The sequence below is a fragment of the Nylanderia fulva genome, unplaced genomic scaffold, assembly GCF_048542155.1.
Source record: "Nylanderia fulva isolate GAGA-0341 unplaced genomic scaffold, ASM4854215v1 Scaffold145, whole genome shotgun sequence".
Lineage (NCBI taxonomy): Eukaryota > Metazoa > Arthropoda > Insecta > Hymenoptera > Formicidae > Nylanderia > Nylanderia fulva.
The window spans coordinates 89029-111095 of record NW_028189677.1 but is presented as its reverse complement, the minus strand read 5'-3'; the positions used below and the strand labels follow the sequence as shown (position 1 = coordinate 111095).

Below are 22067 nucleotides of genomic sequence, written 5' to 3'. Positions count from 1 at the left end.
TTTGCACTGAGTGCGTTATTTGTATTTGTATGTACATGTAATGATTTTGGATAGTCAAAAACGATTAGATTTCTTAAATACATTCAAAGACAATTTACGCGTGCGCGACATAATATAAATACATATATATAATCTGCGGCTACCTGATATCGAGACAGAAGACAAAGCAAGTTCGCCACGATTTCGCTACAGTATAGCTTAAAATGGAGCACGAACTTAAGAAAACTTTCTTTAGTAAGAATAAAAATCTTTTATAATATAAAACAATTTTGATTTGCGTTTTCACAAACAAATAATTAATATTTAAAGTGCTAATACACTTCTTTCGTGATATTATAGTTGTATTTAAAAAGTTATTATTGAGTAATTTATTTATATTTCGATGCAATAATTTTTATTATATAGCAAATTTCGCGATCTTTTGATACAAGTAGAATTGCGCACATTATATATTTCGAAATTTGTCGGTATTAATAATATATTTTAGCAACATGTTTCGCAATTTCACAATATACTTATAATAAATTCATTATTTGGATACAATTTTCACTTCGCAGATGATCTAATTTATATTTGATTAAATGTTATATTCCTAGATATCAATAATGATTGACCAATTTCGAATTTTGTGTATATTTTAATTTATGGAAATATAATCAACATACTTTTCAAGAAGTTTGTTACATATTTTGTAAAATTTTGCTGTAAACATGTTACTAAACATAAGATATGTAGAAATATATTTACCTCGCGAAACTTTCTTTTTTCGATTATTATTATATGTACGTATACTTATTTTTATCGTACTTTAAATTAAGAATCAAATTATTTAGATGTTAAAAATTTCTGTTTATAAACATGCAATATAAGTATCGAAAAATTTCAAGCGTTATATTCTCTGCATTTTCATTTATTTAATTAAAAATTTTGTAAATTGCTATAACTTATTTATTAATTTTAACATTTGTAAATTATTTAGAATTTTTATTTCTAATATAACCCTTTCGTTAATTTTTCTTGCTTTTTCTTCATATCTTTTTGCCAGATTTTGCTATATCCGATGCGATGTTCAAGTTCGCCCTGACAAGTCTGCATAAATATGCGACGATCAAGCCAAAAGAAGATTTTGTTTTTAGTCCATACAGCATATATCAGGAACTTTTCTCGGTTTACCTTATCTCCAGTGGTAATATTGAACAGCGTTTAAAGAACATTCTTTATTTGCCTAATGTCCCAAAGTATGAGATGATGAAAAACATTAAATTTAATAAATACGCCGCAAGATATCATAAATACACTACAAACCGGCCCGCAGCATATGAGGTAAATAGTTTTGACGCACTTTTGAATAATAATATTATATAATGGATATAATAATATAAAAAATGTTAAATTTTATTTTAGCATTGTATAAAATGACATGTAAAAATATTTATTAAATATAAACTTTGCAACTAAAAAATAGATTAAGCAGTAAAAGTTATAATAGAAAAACGTATAAATAAAATAAGATTTCGAATCTATGATAAAATACATATATCATTGAGCATTGTTTGAATAAACGATTTTTTAATCCAAAGTTCTTTCTTATCGAAATTTTAATTATGACTCGTTTTCATGTAGACTAATTTGAACGAAGTAACGTGATGCGATTTTAAAATATATGAAGATTTAGCTTTTATGTAAATGAACGTGCAAAACCAACATTTTAAAGAAGTGATATAAATTCTTTAGTTAAGAATGCATAGGGGTTTTTTAAAGATTTTTTTTTAATAATGTTCTAGGATACTGCCTCTTGTGTGCCACATTACGCGATTCAGAATAAATGTACTTTTATAAACACAATACTTCGTGATGACATTGAAATAATAAAAAAATTGTACAATCTTGGATTCTTATCTAAAAAGAGCAATGATATTCAGGATATAAATAGAAAGATCACTAAAGTCCTAGAAATTTTGACAAAGAATAACATTCTTAAACCGTTGAAATTAAAAGTAAAAACAGAAGATTTGGATATTATATTGATGAACGTACATAATTTCCACGGTCGAAATCAAATAATCCCTAAACCGATAAGAAGTTGGAGTGTCGACCAATCATTATCGATTATACCGATATCGACCTATCTAAAATTTAAAACATGTGAGCATATATATTTTTCATATAATTTTACACAACTTTTAATTAAATTTCTTAAATTAATTTGAATCCAATAATAATTCGTTTATTTAATTTATTACGTAAAAAACACTGCTTAATTTATTTCATTAATAAAATGATGACAAAGCAATATTAAATGTTAAGAAGGAATCGCCATTTTTCCACTGTCAGAAACAGCTGTTTCCATAAACATTAGAAAGTGTTTTTGTTATGATTATATAAATTTTTTAAATATAACGAGAAATATACATATATAATGTTGGGTGCTCGGCAGACATTATGACAAATTTGTTGCGGTGTAATATTTCAAATAAGACATATTATAGTATAATATATTTATACTATACCAATGAAAAGGCGCAATTAAAGATTAAGTATTCATTTTAAGTATTCGCATAAAAATTGTTCATAGGTGTTTGAGAATATTAATAATAAATTAATTAATTTATCGCGTTTTATTGTCACTTATTTTATTTTTATTTCTTCATAATTAAGTCTTAAAATACGTTTACGCAAATAATTTCTAATTCTTGAAAATGTAAAATGATACGTGGATGTTTTTTTTTTAGTTTCTAGTAATAAATTACAGGTGGACGTAAAAGAGTTAACCATCAAAGAATATTTCACGCTGTATATGTTGATACCTTTTCCATCAAGCACAAACAAGAGAGTCAAAACTGATAGGAGCAGCACGAGCCTTTCCAGCTTGATTGAAAGATTGTCAAGCAGCGAAGGAATGCGTGTACTTCGGAAATTGCTGTCTTCTGTAAGAGCAGGTGGATCACTATCTTCCTCTACTCGGCCGACCTTTGAAATTGAAAAAAATTTAGATATGCAAGTTCTGTTGCGAGAACTTCGCGTCGAACAGTTATTGACGCCCGACGCGATTCCTTTGGACAACACCTTCGCGGAAGACAATCAATTCGTGCACTTCGGCAATGCCGTGCACCGTGCTCGTGTCAAGGTCACGGAGGATAACGTCACTGCGACTGCGGTAACCTTGATCAGTGGACAAGAACCCAGTTCGAACGATATTATAAGCAACATGTATCTGAATTATCCGTTCGTTTGGCTAATTTACGACGAAATGAATGCAGATATTCTTTATATCGGCGTATTTAATGAAGTTGACAAAAATACCGGCACTTTATATAATGAAATCAGTCTCACAGAATGGTTTCACAAACAATTGTAAGAGACATATCTTCCGAGTAGCTCGCGACGTTCAACCTAATTGTCGGGAAGTTTAAAAGTCTTCATTACTATGATTACTAAAAGGGGCGCCAGTTAGAAGTTTTTAGATATTGGCTTAATTATTGAGAATTTGTTTGAAAAGACTTTACGGCAAATCATTTCGAAACTTTTAGGCATTTGTTATTAAATTTTTACGAGTGGAAAATTTTTTTGGCCAAAAATATGGACTTTGATACAGCCTTTGAGGAATTTTATCCCCGGTGGGTGTTGGAAATCGACGAGCAATCTTGTATCTCCAAATTTTGTCTGAAATTAAGAATTAAAAATTTTATTATTATTTTTTATATTACATTGTCGATGAAGCTTTAATATTAGTAAAGAAATTTATATAAATAATTTTTTTTTATAAATATGTAAACAAAATTTCCAATCTGTACTGTTCTGTTTTTAGCTGCATCATATTGTCAATTTCTTAATTGTTTCTTATTTTATTAGTTCGTCGGCAAAATAATATTATAAATAATAAAAGAAATTTTGGTTTTTCAATTTTAAACGGAGTTTAGAAATATGAGAATGCTCGCAAATTTGCAACTTCAATGGTTAGGCTGCAAGATAATTTATATAAAGCGCCCTTTAATTAACATTTATTGAAGAAGAAAATTTTTTCGATATTTTTAAATAATTAATAAATGGTTAAAAGTTTTACAATGATCCGCTATGCAGTATTTGTAAAATAAATACGAAAACGATACTTTTTTAGCTCTGTAAGATAGCTGTGTTCCTCTTTAATTTAGTGGTACACAAATCGGATGTACGCTATAATACGCTGTAGTATGCTTTTGGTAACAGAACTGTAGTTGTGGAAGATGTTACTATTTTAGCAATATTTTATATCATTTCAGTCAAATTTTTATCAGTTTGAGACAACTTGCATTATATCTGCACGATATATTCTATGATCAATTTATGTTAAAAATTTGTATATAAATTAACACAATCAAATATATGCATACATATGTATATAAAATATGAATACATATTTATGTAGATATATGCATATATGCATGTATACATATATGTATAAATTTTTTGTCATAAATGTTAATCATTGAATGACTTATTTCAAATCTCATGATAGAGATTTTTGGCAGCCAAAAGATAATTCTCTAACAAAATTTAATATTAAATATACATTATTCAATGTATGTTAAATATGTGTTATACACTATTGCAAAAATATTAAATGTGCGATCATAAAATAAGAGAAAATGTTAATAGTATTTTAATTATTTTTAAATATGTGATACTCTCAACTTATTATTTAAATTTTATTATATAATGTTGCTGTAGATGTTAGAATTATACTTTATATCTTCGATAATATGTTACAACTGTCATATTAAATTGTATTTATATCCTTTTTTTTTACAACATTATTCAGATTCAATAAATTTTCGACTTCTCTCTTAGTTAACATACACTATACACGTATATATAGGTGCTATCTATTTTTTTAGATATTTATAACGACTTTAGATATTTATAAAATTGATTCTGTATTTATAACGATTTTAGATATTTAGGAAGACTGACTCTGTAACTCGCTATTAATATATATAATAGGAACTTGATTCTTTGTCGAAATATTATTTGACATACTTCATCTTCGCATAATAATGTATCGAATGTATGTTAAATCGTCAAAGAAAATGTTATAGAAATATTAATACGCTGAGATTTAAGTGATATTAGAAAAAATAAAAATTATATTTAGACATATACATTTGAATTAAATGTTACAGATCATTTTTTTACTTTATATTACATTAAAGTTATTCTAATAATATATTAATTTTGCCAATATTGTGAATTTTTTTATCAGCTACTATATACAATTTTTTTACGAATCTTTTATTTTGCAATATTTATTTTATTAAATAAAATAAAAATTTATTAAATGCGAGTTGTTGCACAATAAAATATTTAAATATTAAAAAATATTATTATATAATGAAATTATTGATTGTAATTAAATATTGGATTATCAGAAACAAAAATTACGAGTCTTTCAACGATTTTAAAAAGACAATTCAGAAAAATAATTATTTCTCAGTTAATTATATAAGCAAAAAATCCAAGTCTTGTAAAATTTTAGACAAGCAAAATTTTTAGACAAGTCTTTTGTGTACTTTACGTGGGCTTATATGTTTGTTCTTGTTTTTGCTGGTGTGAAAACAGTTTGTATTTAGACATAACAAAAGTTTAATTTGATTTAATTTCTCGCGCACATTTCATTTTCGGCGATAATATGCGCATGCGCAACATAACAATAAATACAGTAAAAACAGCTCTATAATATCGAGACAGACAAATCAAGTTTGAAACTATAGCTAAAAATGGAGGAGCAAAGAGAAAAAGTTTGTGAGTCGGAATAATATCTTTTACAATCTCAAATAATTTTGATTTCGATTTCACAAACTAATTAAGATATACGACGCTAATATTTTCTTTGTAATATATTATTACACTCTTTTTTGATGTAATTTCATATTTGATGTAATTTTATGAATATTGCATAATGCGAGTTTCGTAATTTATTAGAATAAAGTAAAGTTGCAAACGTTCTTTCAAAACCCATGATATTAACTATATTTTAGAAAATATATTTTCGTTATATAACACAATTTTTAAGGTATTTTACTGAAAGTACATATATTTGAATAAATTTCAGAATTTTATATATATAGAATTATTGCAGAATATACTTCATTGTTAGGTATTGAATATTAATATTAAATATCATCAATAATAATCCACCGAATTTAAATGATCTATTTCTTGAAAATATAAGCAAAATACTGTTCTTAAAATTCACAAAGTTATATATTAAATTAAGTTTATTTTTAGACGTGTTGATAAACATAGGTAATAATTATTTTTATAGGTAACAAATATTAGTGAACTTTTTTCTTTATTTTTATCGGTTATTATTCTACGTACCGTCGAATGAATGTTCGCTTAATGTCGGAATTATTAAGACTGAATCACAGGATCGCCCGCGTCCGAAAGGAGATCCGCGCTTCATGGAAACTCCATCACGACAACGCGCCGGCTCACACCGCCTTTGTTATTACGGCCTACCTGACCCGGATCGGTGTGGCAACGGTGCCGCAGCCGCCCTACAGTCCCGACTTGGCCCCGGCGGACTTTTTTTTATTTCCTCGGCTGAAAAGGGAGCTCAAAGGACAACAGCTCGAGTCGGTTGACAACGTACAAGCTACTTCGACGGCCTCCCTGAACAGCATCCCAGTCAAGGAGTTCCAGAAATCTTATGACGCATGGAAATCGCGTTGGCAAAAATGTATTGACGCAGAAGGGTCATACTTCGAACAATTTTAAGTTGTTTTACCTATGCGATCAATAAATTCTTTTTTAAAAAAATGCGACGCATTACTTTCCGGACAAACCCTGTATGTTGTGTATTAATATCTCTTCGATTTTAATTATATTGTTGAAACATATTGCTATAATTATTTTTAATTAATTTATTATAATTTATTATAATTTTCTATTTTAATAAATATCTTTTTTGTCAATTTTGCTTGAACTACATAAAATTATATTGGATATTTTTCTGTTCATCAGATAAAGTATTGTCGGAGGCTCTTTTTAAGTTCTCGATCAAATGTCTGCGTAAATACATGAAAATCAAACCAAAAAGCAAGTATGCCTTATTCAGTTCATATAATTTATATGAAGCATTATTTTTGGTTTATCTTACATCCCGTCGTGTTATTGAACAGCGTTTAAGAGATATTCTTTATTTAACGGAAGTCTTGAAAGATGATTTAATCGGTACTATTACTTTTGATAAATATGGCTCACAAGTTGTCAACGCAGCATCAACCTCTCAAGATGAACAATTAGAGGTAAATAATTCTTTTTATATTTTTGCATTAAATGATGGAAATTATATAAAAAAATAAATCTAACGTGTAAAATGCATTTAAAAATATCTTTATTAAATAAAAACTAAAAAAAATTTAGATATGCAAGTTCTGTTGCGAGAACTTGGCGTCGAACAGTTATTGACGCCCGACGCGATCTTTTTGGACAACACCTTCGCGGAAGACAATCAATTCGTGCACTTCGGCAATGCCGTGCACCGTGCTCGTGTCAAGGTCACAGAGGATAACGTCACTGCTACTGCGGTAACCTTGATCAGTGGACAAGAACCCAGTTCGAACGATATTATAAGCTACATGTATCTGAATTATCCGTTCGTCTGGCTAATTTACGACAAAATGAAAGCAGATATTCTTTATATCGGCGTATTTAATAAAGTTGACAAGAATACCGGCACTTTATTGAATGAAATCAATTTCTCAGAATGGTTTCACAAACAATTGTATGAGACATATCCTTCGAGTAGCTCGCGACGTTCAACCTAATCGTCGGGAAGTTTAAAAGTCTTCATTACAATGATTACTAAAAGGGGCGCCAGTTAGAAGTTTTTAGATATTGGCTTAATTATTGAGAATTTGTTTGAAAAGACTTTACGGCAAATCATTTCGAAACTTTTAGGCATTTGTTATTAAATTTTTACGAGTGGAAAATTTTTTTGGCCAAAAATATGGACTTTGATACCGCCTTTGAGGAATTTTATCCCCGGTGGGTGTTGGAAATCGACGAGCAATCTTGTATCTCCAAATTTTGTCTGAAATTAAGAATTAAAAATTTTATTATTATTTATTATATTACATTGTCGATGAAACTTTAATATTAGTAAAGAAGTTTAAATAAATATTTTTTCTTTATAAATATGTAAACAAAATTTCCAATCTGTATTGTTTTGTTTTAAGCTGCATCATATTGTCAATTTCTTAATTGTTTCTTATTTTATTAGTTCGTCGGCAAAATAATATTATAAATAATAAAGAAATTTTGGTTTTTCAATTTAAACGGAGTTTAGAGATATGAGAATGCTCGCAAATTTGCAACTTCGATGATTAAGTTGCAAGATAATTTATATAAAGCGCCCTTTAATTAACATTTATTGAAGAAGAAACTTTTTTCGATATTTTTAAATAATTAATAAATGGTTAAAAGTTTTACAATGATCCGCTATGCAGTATTTGTAAAATAAATTCAAAAACGATACTTTTTTAGCTCTGTAAGATAGCTGTGTTCCTCTTTAATTCAGTGGTACACAAATCGGATGTACGCTATAATACGCTGTAGTATGCTTTTGGTAACAGAACTGTAGTTGTGGAAGATGTTACTATTTTAGCAATATTTTATATCTTTTCAGTCAAATTTTTATCAATTTGAGACAACTTGCATTATATCTGCCCGATATATTCTATGATCAATTAATGTTAAAAATTTGTATATAAATTAACACAATCAAATATATGCATTTACATGTATATAAAATATGAATACATATTTATGTAGATATATGCATATATGCATGTATACAAATATGTATAAATTTTTTGTCATAAATGTTAATCATTGAATGACTTATTTCAAATTTCATGATAGAGACCTTTAGTAGCCAAAATATAATTTTCTGTGGAAATTCAATATTAAGTAATGGTAATAAATCAATCGATTAACTCTTAATATAAAATATACATTATGTGTACCTATTTGCACTAAGGGTGTTATTTGTATTCGTATGTACATGTAATGATTTTGGATAGTCAAAAACGATTAGATTTCATAAATACATTCAAAGACAATTTACGCGTGCGCGACATAATATAAATACATATATATATAATCTGCGGCTACCTGATATCGAGACAGAAGACAAAGCAAGTTCGCCACGATTTCGCTACAGTATAGCTTAAAATGGAGCACGAACTTAAGAAAACTTTCTTTTGTAAGAATAAAAATCTTTTATAATATAAAACAATTTTGATTTGCGTTTTCACAAACAAATAATTAATATTTAAAGTTCTAATACACTTCTTTCGTAATATTATAGTTGTTTTTAAAAAGTTATTATTGAGTAATTTATTTATATTTTGATGCAATAATTTTTATTATATAGCAAATTTCGTGATTTTTTGATACAAGTATTAATAATATATTTTAGCAAATTGTTTCGCAATTTCACAATATACGTATAATAAGTTTATTATTTGGATACAATTTTCACTTCGCAGATGATCTATTTTATATTTGATTAAATGTTATATTCCTAGATATCAATAATGATTGACCAATTTCGAATTTTGTGTATATTTTAATTTATGGAAATATAATCAACATACTTTTCAAGAAGTTTGTTACATATTTTGTAAAATTTTGCTGTAAACATGTTACTAAACATAAGATATGTAGAAATATATTTACCTCGCGAAACTTTCTTTTTTCGATTATTATTATATGTACGTATACTTTATTTTATTGTACTTTAAATTAAGAATCAAATTATTTAGATGTTAAAAATTTCTGTTTATAAACATGCAATATAAGTATCGAAAAATTTCAAGCGTTATATTCTCTGCATTTTCATTTATTTAATTAAAAATTTTGTAAAATGCTATAACTTATTTATTAATTTTAACAATTGTAAATTATTTAGAATTTTTATTTCTAATATAACTCTTTCGTTAATTTCTCTTGATTTTTTTTTATATCTTTTTGTCAGATTCTGTTATATCGGATGCGATTTTCAAGTTTGCCCTGACAAGTCTGCATAAATATGCGACGATCAAGCCAAAAGAAGATTTTGTTTTTAGTCCATACAGCATATATCAGGAACTTTTCTCGGTTTACCTTATTTCCAGTGGTGATATTGAACAGCGTTTAAAGAACATTCTTTATTTGCCTAATGTCCCAAAGTATGAGATGATAAAAAACATTAAATTTAATAAATACGCCGCAAGACATCATAAATACCCTACAAACCGGCCCGCAGAATATGAGGTAAATAGTTTTGACGCACTTTTCAATAATAATATTATATAATGGATATAATAATATAAAAAATGTTAAATTTTATTTTAGCATTGTATAAAATGACATGTAAAAATATTTATTAAATATAAACTTTGCAACTAAAAAATAGATTAAGCAGTAAAAGCTATAATAGAAAATCGTATAAATAAAATAAGATTTCGAATCTATGATAAAATACATATATCATTGAGCATTGTTTGAATAAACAATTTTTTAATCCAAAGTTTTTTCTTATCGAAATTTTAATTATGACTCGTTTTCATGTAGACTAATTTCAACGAAGTAACGTGATGCGATTTTAAAATATATGAAGATTTAGCTCTTATGTAAATGAACGTGCGAAACAAACATTTTAAAGAAGTGATATAAATTCTTTAGTTAAAAATGCATAGAGGTTTTTTAAAGATTTTTTTTTAATAATGTTCTAGGATACTGCCTCTTGTGTGCCACATTACGCGATTCAGAATAAATGTACTTTTATAAACACAATACTTCGTGATGACATTGAAATAATAAAAAAATTGTACAATCTTGGATTCTTATCTAAAAAGAGCAATGATATTCAGGATATAAATAGGAAGATCACTAAAGTTCTAGAAATTTTGACAAAGGATAACATTCTTAAACCGTTGAAATTAAAAGTAAAAACAGAAGATTTGGATATTATATTGATGAATGTACATAATTTCCACGGTCGAAATCAATTAATCCTTAAACCGATAAGAAGTTGGAGTGTCGACCAATTAATATCGATTATACCGATGTCGAGCTTTCTGAAATTTAAAACATGTGAGCATATATATTTTTCATATAATTTTACACAACTTTTAATTAAATTTTTTAAATTAATTTTAATCCAATAATAATTCGTTTATTTAATTTATTACGTAAAGAACACTGCTTAATTTATTTCATTAATAAAATGATGGCAAAGCAATAATTAATGTTAAAAAGGAATCGCCATCTTTCCACTGTCAGAGCTGTTTCCATAAATATTAGAAAGGGTTTTTGTTATGATTATATAAATTTTTTAAATATATCGAGAAATATACATATATAATGTTGGGTGATCGGCAGTTATTATGACAAATTTTTTGCAGTGTAATATTTCAAATAAGACATATTATAGTATAATATATTTATATACCAATGAAAAGGCGCAATTAAAGATTACGTATTGATTTTAAGTATTCGCATAAAAATTGTTCATAGGTGTTTGAGACTATTAATAATAAATTAATTAATTTATCGCGTTTCATTGTCACTTATTTTATTTTCATTTCTTCATAATAAAGTTTTATTATATGTTTACGCAAATAATTTCTAATTCTTGGAAATGTAAAATGATACATGGATGTTTTTTTTTCAGTTTCCAGTGATGAATTACAGGTAGACGTAAAAGAGTTAATCATCAAGAAAGATTTCACGTCGCTGTTTATGTTGACACCTTTTTCATCAATTACATTAAACGAAAAGGTTGAAACTGATACGAGCAGCACTAGCCTTTCCAGTTTGATTGAAAGATTGTCAACCATCGAAGGAATGCATGTACTTCGGAAATTGCTGTCTTGTAAAAACGAAGAAAAAGATAAATTACCATTTGTTTCTACTCAGCTGATCTTTGAAATTGAAAAAAATTTAGATATGCAAGTTCTGTTGCGAGAACTTGGCGTCGAACAGTTATTGACGCCCGACGCGATCCCTTTGGACAACACCTTCGCGGAAGACAATCAATTCGTGCACTTCGGCAATGCCGTGCACCGTGCTCGTGTCAAGGTCACGGAGGATAACGTCACTGCGACTGCGGTAACCTTGATCAGTGGACAAGAACCCAGTTCGAACGATATTATAAGCAACATGTATCTGAATTATCCGTTCGTCTGGCTAATTTACGACAAAATGAATGCAGATATTCTTTATATCGGCGTATTTAATAAAGTTGACAAGAATACCGGCACTTTATTGAATGAAATCAATTTCTCAGAATGGTTTCACAAACAATTGTATGAGACATATCCTTCGAGTAGCTCGCGACGTTCAACCTAATCGTCGGGAAGTTTAAAAGTCTTCATTACTATGATTACTAAAAGGGGCGCCAGTTAGAAGTTTTTAGATATTGGCTTAATTATTGAGAATTTGTTTGAAAAGACTTTACGGCAAATCATTTCGAAACTTTTAGGCATTTGTTATTAAATTTTTACGAGTGGAAAATTTTTTTGGCCAAAAATATGGACTTTGATACCGCCTTTGAGGAATTTTATCCCCGGTGGCTGTTGGAAATCGACGAGCAATCTTGTATCTCCAAATTTTGTTTGAAATTAAGAATTAAAAATTTTATTATTATTTCTTATATTACATTGTCGATGAAGCTTTAATATTAGTAAAGAAGTTTATATAAATATTTTTTCTTTATAAATATGTAAACAAAATTTCCAATCTGTATTGTTTTGTTTTAAGCTGCATCATATTGTCAATTTCTTAATTGTTTCTTATTTTATTAGTTCGTCGGCAAAATAATATTATAAATAATAAAAGAAATTTTGGTTTTTCAATTTTAAACGGAGTTTAGAGATATGAGAATGCTCGCAAATTTGCAACTTCAATGGTTAGGCTGCAAGATAATTTATATAAGGCGCTCTTTAATTAACATTTATTGAAGAAAAAAATTTTTTCGATATTTTGAAATAATTAATAAATGGTTAAAAGTTTTACAATGATCCGCTTTGCAGTATTTGTAAAATAAATTCGAAAACGATACTTTTTTAGCTGTCTAAGATAGCTGTGTTCCTCTTTAATTCAGTGGTACACAAATCGGATGTACGCTATAATACGCTGTAGTATGTTTTTGGTAACAGAACTGTAGTTGTGGAAGATGTTACTATTTTAGCAATATTTTATATCTTTTCAGTCAAATTTTTATCAATTTGAGACAATTTGCACTATATCTGCTCGATATATTCTATGATCAATTTACGTTAAAAATTTGTATATAAATTAACACAATCAAATATATGCATACACATGTATATGAAATATGAATACATATTTATGTAGATATTTACATATATACAAATATGTATAAATTTTTTGTCATAAATGTTAATCATTGAATGACTTATGTATTTCAAATCTTATGATAGAGACCTTTGGTAGCCAAAAGATAATTCTCTGTCGAAATTTAATATTAAATATACATTATAGAATATATCTTAAATTGCATCACAAAATTGCAAAAATATTAAATGTTCTATCATAAAATATGAGAAAATGTTAATAGTATTTTCTTTATTTTTAAATATGTGATACTCTCAACTTATTATTTTAATTTCATTATATAACGTTGCTGTAAATGTTAGAATTATACTATATATCATCGATAATATATTGCAACTGTTATATTAAATTGTATCCATATCCTTTTTTTTTACAACATTATTCAGATTCAATAAATTTTTGACTTTTTTTTTATTGTTAGTTAACATACACTATACACGTATATATAGGTGCTATCTATTTTTTTAGATATTTATAACGACTTTAGATATTTATAAAACTGATTCTGTATTTATAACGATTTTAGATATTTAGGAAGACTGACTCTGTAACGCGCTATTAATATATATAATAGAGACTTGATTCTTTGTCGAAATATTATTTGACATTCTTCATCTTTGCATGATAATGTATCGAATGTATGTTAAATCATCAATAAAAATTTTATAGAAATATTAATACGCTGAGATTTAAGTGATATTAGAATAAAATAAAATTATATTTAGACATATACATTTGAATTAAATGTTACAGATCATTTTTTTACTTCATATTACATTAAAGTTATTCTAATAATATATTAATTTTGCTTCTATTGTAAGTTTTTTTTATCAGCTATTATATACAATTTTTTTGCAAATCTTTTATTTTGCAATTTTTATTTCATTAAATAAAATAAAAATTCATTAAATGCGAGTTGTTGCAATAATATATTTAAATTTTAAAAAATATTATTATATTATAAAATTATTAATATGTAATTAAATATTGGATTATCAGAAACAAAAATTACGAGTTTTTCAACAATTTTAAAAAGACAATTCAGAAAAATAATTATTTCTCAGTTAATTATATAAGCAAAAAATCCAAGTCTTGTAAAATTTTAGACAAGCAAAATTTTTAGACAAGTCTTTTGTGTACTTTACGTGGGCTTATATGTTTGTTCTTGTTTTTGCTGGTGTAAAAACAGTTTGTATTTAAACATAAGAAACAGGCAATACTAATTGGTAAATTCAGAGATCCTTATATAAAATTTTGTAATTATGTGATCAATTTATGGAATAAATAATGATCTAAAATATTATTATATGTTATTATTTTATATATGTTGTCAAATAAATTTATATTTTGATGTAAGCATTATATATGCTTATATTATGTTTTAGCTAAATGTTTCGCGTTTTAAATATATTTCAATCAATTTAATTTTAAAGTGTTACTTTAAAGTGTTACTTTCTCACTTTATATTGCACAAAGTAGACTCAAATAAACATAAGAATTAGATAAAATATGCAAATCATAATTTTTTTTTGCTAAACCTAAATGTTAAATAAATTTTTAATGTAGTCATACAATAAATATTATAAAATATATTTAGATTACATTTTTGACGTATTTCTGAATTATATGATAAAAATAAATCAAAATTTATAGATTTATATAATATGTAGCCTCCGATTTGTAAAAAAAAGTTTGATGAAAATGTTCAAAAGTTTAATTCGATTTAATTTCTCGCGCACACATCATTTTCGGCGATAATATGCGCATGCGCAACATAACAATAAATACAATAAAAACAGCTCTATAATATCGAGACAGACAAATCAAGTTTGAAACTATAGCTAAAAATGGAGGAGCAAAGAGAAAAAGTTTGTGAGTCGGAATAATATCTTTTACAATCTCAAATAATTTTGATTTCGATTTCACAAACTAATTAGGATATACGACGCTAATATTTTCTTTGTAATATATTATTACACTCTTTTTTGATGTAATTTCATATTTGATGTAATTTTATGAATATTGCATAATGCGAGTTTCGTAATTTATTAGAATAAAGTAAAGTTGCAAACGTTCTTTCAAAACCCATGATATTAACTATATTTTAGAGGATATATTTTCGTTATATAATACAATTTTTAAGATATTTTACTGAAAGTACATATATTTGAATAAATTTCAGAATTTTTTATATATAGAATTATTGCAGAATATACTTCATTGTTAGGTCTTGAATATTAATATTAAATATCATCAATAATAATCCACCGAATTTAAATGATCTATTTCTTGAAAATATAAGCAAAATACTGTTCTTAAAATTCACAAAGTTATATATTAAATTAAGTTTATTTTTAGACGTGTTGATAAACATAGATAATAATTATTTTTATAGGTAACAAATATTAGTGAACTTTTTTCTTTATTTCTATCGGTTATTATTCTACGTATGTTGTGTATTAATATCTCTTCGATTTTAATTATATTGTTGAAACATATTGCTATAATTATTTTTAATTAATTTATTATAATTTATTATAATTTTCTATTTTAATAAATATCTTTTTTGTCAATTTTGCTTGAACTACATAAAATTATATTGGATATTTTTCTGTTCATCAGATAAAGTATTGTCGGAGGCTCTTTTTAAGTTCTCGATCAAATGTCTGCGTAAATACATGAAAATCAAACCAAAAAGCAAGTATGCCTTATTCAGTTCATATAATTTATATGAAGCATTTTTGGTTTATCTTACATCCCGTGGTGTTATTGAACAGCGTTTAAGAGATATTTTTTTATTTAACGGAAGTCTTGAAAGATGACTTAATCGGTACTATTACTTTTGATAAATATGGCTCACAAGTTGTCAACGCAGCATCAACCTCTCAAGATGAACAATTAGAGGTAAATAATTCTTTTTATATTTTTGCATGAAATGATGGAAATTATATAAAAAAATAAATCTAACGTGTAAAATGCATTTAAAAATATCTTTATTAAATAAAAACTAAAAAAAATTTAGATATGCAAGTTCTGTTGCGAGAACTAGACGTCGAACAGTTATTGACGTCCGACGCGATTCTTTTGGACAACACCTTCGCGGAAAACAATCAATTCGTGCACTTCGGCAATGCCGTGCACCGTGCTCGTGTCAAGGTCATGGAGGATAACGTCACTGCTACTGCGGTAACTCTGATCAGTGAACAAGAACTCAGTTCGAACGATATTATAAGCTACATGTATCTGAATTATTCGTTCGTCTGGCTAATATACGACAAATGGAATGCAGATATTCTTTATATCGGCGTATTTAATGAAGTTGACAAGTTTATTGACGTTTGTAGTGAATCTTTCACAGATCGGTTTAACAAAACTTTATAAGACATATCATCCGAGTCGCTCGCGACTTTTAACCTAATTGTCGAGAAGTTTAAAAGTTCTTATTACTATGATTATTAAAAGGGGCGTAAGTTAAGAGTTTTTAGATATCTGAATGACTATTGAGAATTTGTTTGAAAACACTTTACAGCAATTTATTTCGAAATTTTGAGGCATTTGTTATTAAATTTTTGCAAGTAGAAAATTTTTTTGGTCAAAAAACCGCCTTTGAAGAATCTTATCGCCGTTGGTGTTACAACTTGACGAGCAATTAAATTTTGTCTGAAATTAAAAACTGAAAGATTTATTCTTAATTGTATTATTTAATAAATTTTATTATGTATTACATTACATCGTCGATAAACTTTTAATATTAGTAAAGAGATTTATATAAATAATTATTGTTATCATAGATATGTAAAGAAAATTTGTAAATTGTATTAGTTTTAAGCTACACAAATTGTCATTTTTATAATTCTTCCTTATTTTATTAGTCCATTGGCATAATAGTATCATAAATAATATAAGAAATTGTGGTTGTTTGATTTCAAATGAGATTTAGAGATATGAGAATGCTCGCAAATTTGCAACTCCGATGGTTAAGCTGCAATATGATTTTTATAGAGCGTCTTTTAAGGAACATTTATTAAAGAAGAAAAATTTTCTAGTTTTATTAAATAATTAATAAATGCTCAAAATTTTACAATGAACCCTTTTGCATTATTTGTAAAATAAATACTCAAACGATACCTTTTGCGTTCTTTAAGATAGTTACGTTCCTCTCTAATTCAGAGGTACACAAATTGGATGTACGCTATTGGTAACAGATTTGTAGTTGTGGAAGATGTAACTATTTTAGCAATATTATATTTTATTTCAGTCAAGGTTTTGCCAATTTGAGGTATACACTATATCTGCTCGATATATTCTATGATCAATTTACGTTAAAAATTTGTATATAAATTAACACAATCAAATATATGCATACACATGTATATGAAATATGAATACATATTTATGTAGATATTTACATATATACAAATATGTATAAATTTTTTGTCATAAATATTAATCATTGAATGATTTATTTCAAATTTCATGATAGAGACCTTTAGTAGCTAAAATATAATTTTCTGTGGAAATTCAATATTACGTAATGGTAATAAATCAATCGACCAACTCTTAATATAAAATATACATTATGTGTACCTATTTGCACTAAGGGTGTTATTTGTATTTGTATGTACATGTAATGATTTTGGATAGTCAAAAACGATTAGATTTCATAAATACATTCAAAGACAATTTACGCGTGCGCGACATAATATAAATACATATATATATAATCTGCGGCTACCTGATATCGAGACAGAAGACAAAGCAAGTTCGCTACGATTTCGCTACAGTATAGCTTAAAATGGAGCACGAACGTAACAAAACTTTCTTTAGTAAGAATAAAAATCTTTTATAATATAAAACAATTTTGATTTGCGTTTTCACAAACAAATAATTAATATTTAAAGTGCTAATACATTTCTTTTGTGGTATTATAGTTGTTTCTAAAAAGTTATTATTGAGTAATTTATTTATATTTTGATGCTATAATTTTTATTATATAGTAAATTTCGCGATCTTTTGATACAAGCAGAATTGCGCACATTATAAATTTCGAAATTTGTCGGTATTAATAATATATTTTAGCAACTTGTTTCGCAATTTCACAATATACGTATAATAAATTCATTATTTGGATACAATTTTCACTTCGCAGATGATCTAATTTATATTTGATTAAATGTTATATTCCTAGATATCAATAATGATTGACCAATTTCGAATTTTGTGTATATTTTAATTTATGGAAATATAATCAACATACTTTTCAAGAAGTTTGTTACATATTTTGTAAAATTTTGCTGTAAACATGTTACTAAACATAAGATATGTAGAAATATATTTACCCCGCGAAACTTTCTTTTTTCGATTATCATTATATGTACGTATACTTTATTTTATCGTACTTCAAATTAAGAATCAAATTATTTAGATGTTAAAAATTTCTGTTCATAGACATGCAATATAAGTATCGAAAAATTTCAAGCGTTATATTCTCTGCATTTTCATTTATTTAATTAAAAATTTTGTAAATTGCTATAACTTATTTATTAATTTTAACATTTGTAAATTATTTAGAATTTTTATTTCTAATATAACCTTTTCGTTAATTTCTCTTGATTTTTTTTTATATCTTTTTGCCAGATTCTGTTATATCGGATGCGATTTTCAAGTTCGCCCTGACAAGTCTGCATAAATATGCGACGATCAAGCCAAAAGAAGATTTTGTTTTTAGTCCATACAGCATATATCAGGAACTTTTCTCGGTTTACCTTATCTCCAGTGGTGATATTGAACAGCGTTTAAAGAACATTCTTTATTTGCCTAATATCCCAAAGTATAAGTTGATGAAAAACATTAAATTTGATAAATACGCTGCAAGACATCACAAATACTCTACAAACCGGCCCGCAGAATATGAGGTAAATAGTTTTGACGCATTTTTCAATAATAATATTATATAATGGATATATTAATTTAAAAAATGTTAAATTTTATTTTTGCGTTGTATAAAATGACATGTAATGATATTTATTAAATATAAACTTTGCAACTAAAAAATAGATTAAGCAGTAAAAGCTATAATAGAAAAATGTATAAATAAAATAAGATTTTGAATCTTTGGTAAAATACATATATCATTGAGCATTGTTTGAATAAACGATTTTTTAATCCAAAGTTCTTTCTTATCGAAATTTTAATTATGACTCATTTTCATGTAGACTAATTTCAACGAAGTAACGTGATGCGATTTTAAAATATATGAAGATTTAGCTCTTATGTAAATGAACGTGCGAAACCAACATTTTAAAGAAGTGATATAAATTCTTTAGTTAAGAATGCATAGGGGTTTTTTAAACATTTTTTTTTAATAATGTTCTAGGATACTGTCTCTTGTGTGCCACATTACGCGATTCAGAATAAATGTACTTTTATAAACACAATACTTCGTGATAACATTGAAATAATAAAAAAATTGTACAATCTTGGATTCTTATCTGAAAAGAACAATGATATTCAGGATATAAATAGAAAGATCAATAAAGTCCTAGAAGTTTTGACAAAGAATAACATTCTTAAACCGTTAAAATTAAAAGTAAAAACAGAAGATTTGGATATTATATTGATGAACGTACATAATTTCCACGGTAGAAATCAATTAATCCCTAAACCGATAAGAAGTTGCAGTGTCGACCAATCATTATCGATTATACCGATATCGACCTTTCTGAAATTTAAAACATGTGAGCATATATATTTTTCATATAATATTACACAACTTTTAATTAAATTTCTTAAATTAATTTTAATCCAATAATAATTCGTTTATTTAATTTATTACGTAAAAAACACTGCTTAATTTATTTCATTAATAAAATGATGACAAAGCAATATTAAATGTTAAGAAGGAATCGCCATCTTTCTACTGTCAGAAACAGCTGTTTCCATAAACATCAGAAAGAGTTTTTGTTATGATTATATAAATTTTTTAAATATAACGAGAAATATACATATATAATGTTGGGTGCTCGGCAGCCATTATGACAAATTTGTTGCGGTGTAATATTTCAAATAAGACATATTATAGTATAATATATTTATACTATACCAATGAAAAGGCGCAATTAAAGATTAAGTATTCATTTTAAGTATTCGCATAAAAATTGTTCATAGGTGTTTGAGACTATTAATAATAAATTAATTAATTTATCGCGTTTCATTGTCATTTATTTTATTTTCATTTTTTCATAATTATGTCTTAATATACGTTTACGCAAATAATTTCTAATTCTTAGAAATGTAAAATAATACGTGGACGTTTTTTTTTAGTTTCCAGTAATGAATTACAGGTGGACGTAAAAGAGTTAATCATCGAGGAATATTTCACGACGCTGTATATGTTGATACCTTTTCCACCAAGCACAAACAAGAGAGTCAAAACTGATAGGAGCAGCACGAGCCTTTCCAGTTTGATTGAAAGATTGTCAAGCAGCGAAGGAATGCGTGTACTTCGGAAATTGCTGTCTTCTGTAAGAGCAGGTGGATCACTATCTTCCTCTACTCGGCCGACCTTTGAAATTGAAAAAAATTTAGATATGCAAGTTCTGTTGCGAGAACTTGGCGTCGAACAGTTATTGACGCCCGACGCGATTCCTTTGGACAACACCTTCGCGGAAGACAATCAATTCGTGCACTTCGGCAATGCCGTGCACCGTGCTCGTGTCAAGGTCACGGAGGATAACGTCACTGCGACTGCGGTAACCTTGATCAGTGGACAAGAACCCAGTTCAAACGATATTATAAGCAACATGTATCTGAATTATCCGTTCGTTTGGCTAATTTACGACAAAATGAAAGCAGATATTCTTTATATCGGCGTATTTAATGAAGTTGACAAGAATACCGGCACTTTATTGAATGAAATCAGTCTCACAGAATGGATTCACAAAAAATTGTATAACACATATCTTCCGAGTTGCTCGCGACGTTCAACCTAATCGTCGGGAAGTTTAAAAGTCTTCATTACTATGATTACTAAAAGGGGCGCCAGTTAGAAGTTTTTAGATATTGGCTTAATTATTGAGAATTTGTTTGAAAACACTTTCCGGCAAATTATTTCGAAACTTTTAGGCATTTGTTATTAAATTTTTACGAGTGGAAAATTTTTTTGGCCAAAATTATGGATTTTGACACCGCCTTTGAGGAATCTTATCCCCGGTGGGTGTTGGAAATCGACGAGCAATCTTGTATCTCCAAATTTTGTCTGAAATTAAGAATCAAAAATTTTATTATTATTTATTATATTACATTGTCGATGAAGCTTTAATATTAGTAAAGAAATTTATATAAATATTTTTTTTTATAAATATGTAAACAAAATTTCAAAATTGTATTGTTTTGTTTTAAGCTGCATCATATTGTCAATTTCTTAATTGTTTCTTATTTTATTAGTTCGTCGGCAAAATAATATTATAAATAATAAAAGAAATTTTGGTTTTTCAATTTCAAACGGAGTTTAGAGATATGAGAATGCTCGCAAATTTGCAACTTCAATGGTTAGGCTGCAAGATAATTTATATAAAGCGCCTTTTAATTAACATTTATTGAAGAAGAAAATTTTTTCGATATTTTTAAATAATTAATAAATGGTTAAAAGTTTTACAATGATCCGCTTTGCAGTATTTGTA

The 22067-nt window shown here is 26.9% G+C and overlaps 4 protein-coding genes across 4 annotated transcripts; all 4 read left to right on the top strand.

Moving 5' to 3' along the window:
* The first annotated feature begins 171 nt into the window (after positions 1-171).
* Positions 172-4349, top strand: LOC114935410 (serine protease inhibitor 88Ea-like). Its single transcript, XM_029308261.2, has 4 exons — positions 172-234; positions 1046-1323; positions 1785-2145; positions 2733-4349. Exons 1-4 carry the CDS (start codon positions 204-206, stop codon positions 3356-3358), a joined length of 1296 nt encoding a protein of 431 aa, XP_029164094.2. The 5' UTR covers positions 172-203; the 3' UTR covers positions 3359-4349.
* A 2678-nt stretch (positions 4350-7027) lies between these two features.
* On the top strand, positions 7028-8046 carry LOC114935418 (serine protease inhibitor 88Ea-like). The gene is made up of 2 exons (XM_029308271.2): positions 7028-7286; positions 7405-8046. The coding sequence occupies exon 2, from the start codon at positions 7407-7409 to the stop codon at positions 7806-7808; it is 402 nt and encodes a 133-aa protein (XP_029164104.2). The 5' UTR covers positions 7028-7286; positions 7405-7406; the 3' UTR covers positions 7809-8046.
* Positions 8047-9216: 1170 nt separating this feature from the next.
* LOC114935406 (serine protease inhibitor 88Ea-like) lies at positions 9217-12655 on the top strand. Its single transcript, XM_029308258.2, has 4 exons — positions 9217-9247; positions 10022-10299; positions 10761-11121; positions 11702-12655. Exons 1-4 carry the CDS (start codon positions 9217-9219, stop codon positions 12376-12378), a joined length of 1347 nt encoding a protein of 448 aa, XP_029164091.2. The 3' UTR covers positions 12379-12655.
* A 6544-nt stretch (positions 12656-19199) lies between these two features.
* Positions 19200-21692, top strand: LOC114935407 (uncharacterized). The gene is made up of 3 exons (XM_085480371.1): positions 19200-19301; positions 19763-20123; positions 20710-21692. Exons 1-3 carry the CDS (start codon positions 19227-19229, stop codon positions 21375-21377), a joined length of 1104 nt encoding a protein of 367 aa, XP_085336497.1. The 5' UTR covers positions 19200-19226; the 3' UTR covers positions 21378-21692.
* The last annotated feature ends 375 nt before the right edge of the window (positions 21693-22067 follow it).

What these genes read in the sequence shown, in the direction of transcription:
- LOC114935410 (XM_029308261.2), top strand. Translation starts at nt 204, where the DNA reads ATGGAGCACGAACTTAAGAAAACTTTCTTTA. An exon ending in ACTTAAGAAAACTTTCTTTA is followed by an intron (nt 235 to 1,045) that starts GTAAGAATAAAA and finishes TCTTTTTGCCAG; the next exon opens with ATTTTGCTATATCCGATGCG. An exon ending in CTATCTAAAATTTAAAACAT is followed by an intron (nt 2,146 to 2,732) that starts GTGAGCATATAT and finishes TTTTTTTTTTAG; the next exon opens with TTTCTAGTAATAAATTACAG.
- LOC114935407 (XM_085480371.1), top strand. Translation starts at nt 19,227, where the DNA reads ATGAAAAACATTAAATTTGATAAATACGCTGCAAGACATCACAAATAC. An exon ending in ACCGGCCCGCAGAATATGAG is followed by an intron (nt 19,302 to 19,762) that starts GTAAATAGTTTT and finishes ATAATGTTCTAG; the next exon opens with GATACTGTCTCTTGTGTGCC. An exon ending in CTTTCTGAAATTTAAAACAT is followed by an intron (nt 20,124 to 20,709) that starts GTGAGCATATAT and finishes GTTTTTTTTTAG; the next exon opens with TTTCCAGTAATGAATTACAG.
- LOC114935418 (XM_029308271.2), top strand. Translation starts at nt 7,407, where the DNA reads ATGCAAGTTCTGTTGCGAGAACTTGGCGTCGAACAGTTATTGACGCCC.
- LOC114935406 (XM_029308258.2), top strand. Translation starts at nt 9,217, where the DNA reads ATGGAGCACGAACTTAAGAAAACTTTCTTTT. An exon ending in ACCGGCCCGCAGAATATGAG is followed by an intron (nt 10,300 to 10,760) that starts GTAAATAGTTTT and finishes ATAATGTTCTAG; the next exon opens with GATACTGCCTCTTGTGTGCC. An exon ending in CTTTCTGAAATTTAAAACAT is followed by an intron (nt 11,122 to 11,701) that starts GTGAGCATATAT and finishes TTTTTTTTTCAG; the next exon opens with TTTCCAGTGATGAATTACAG.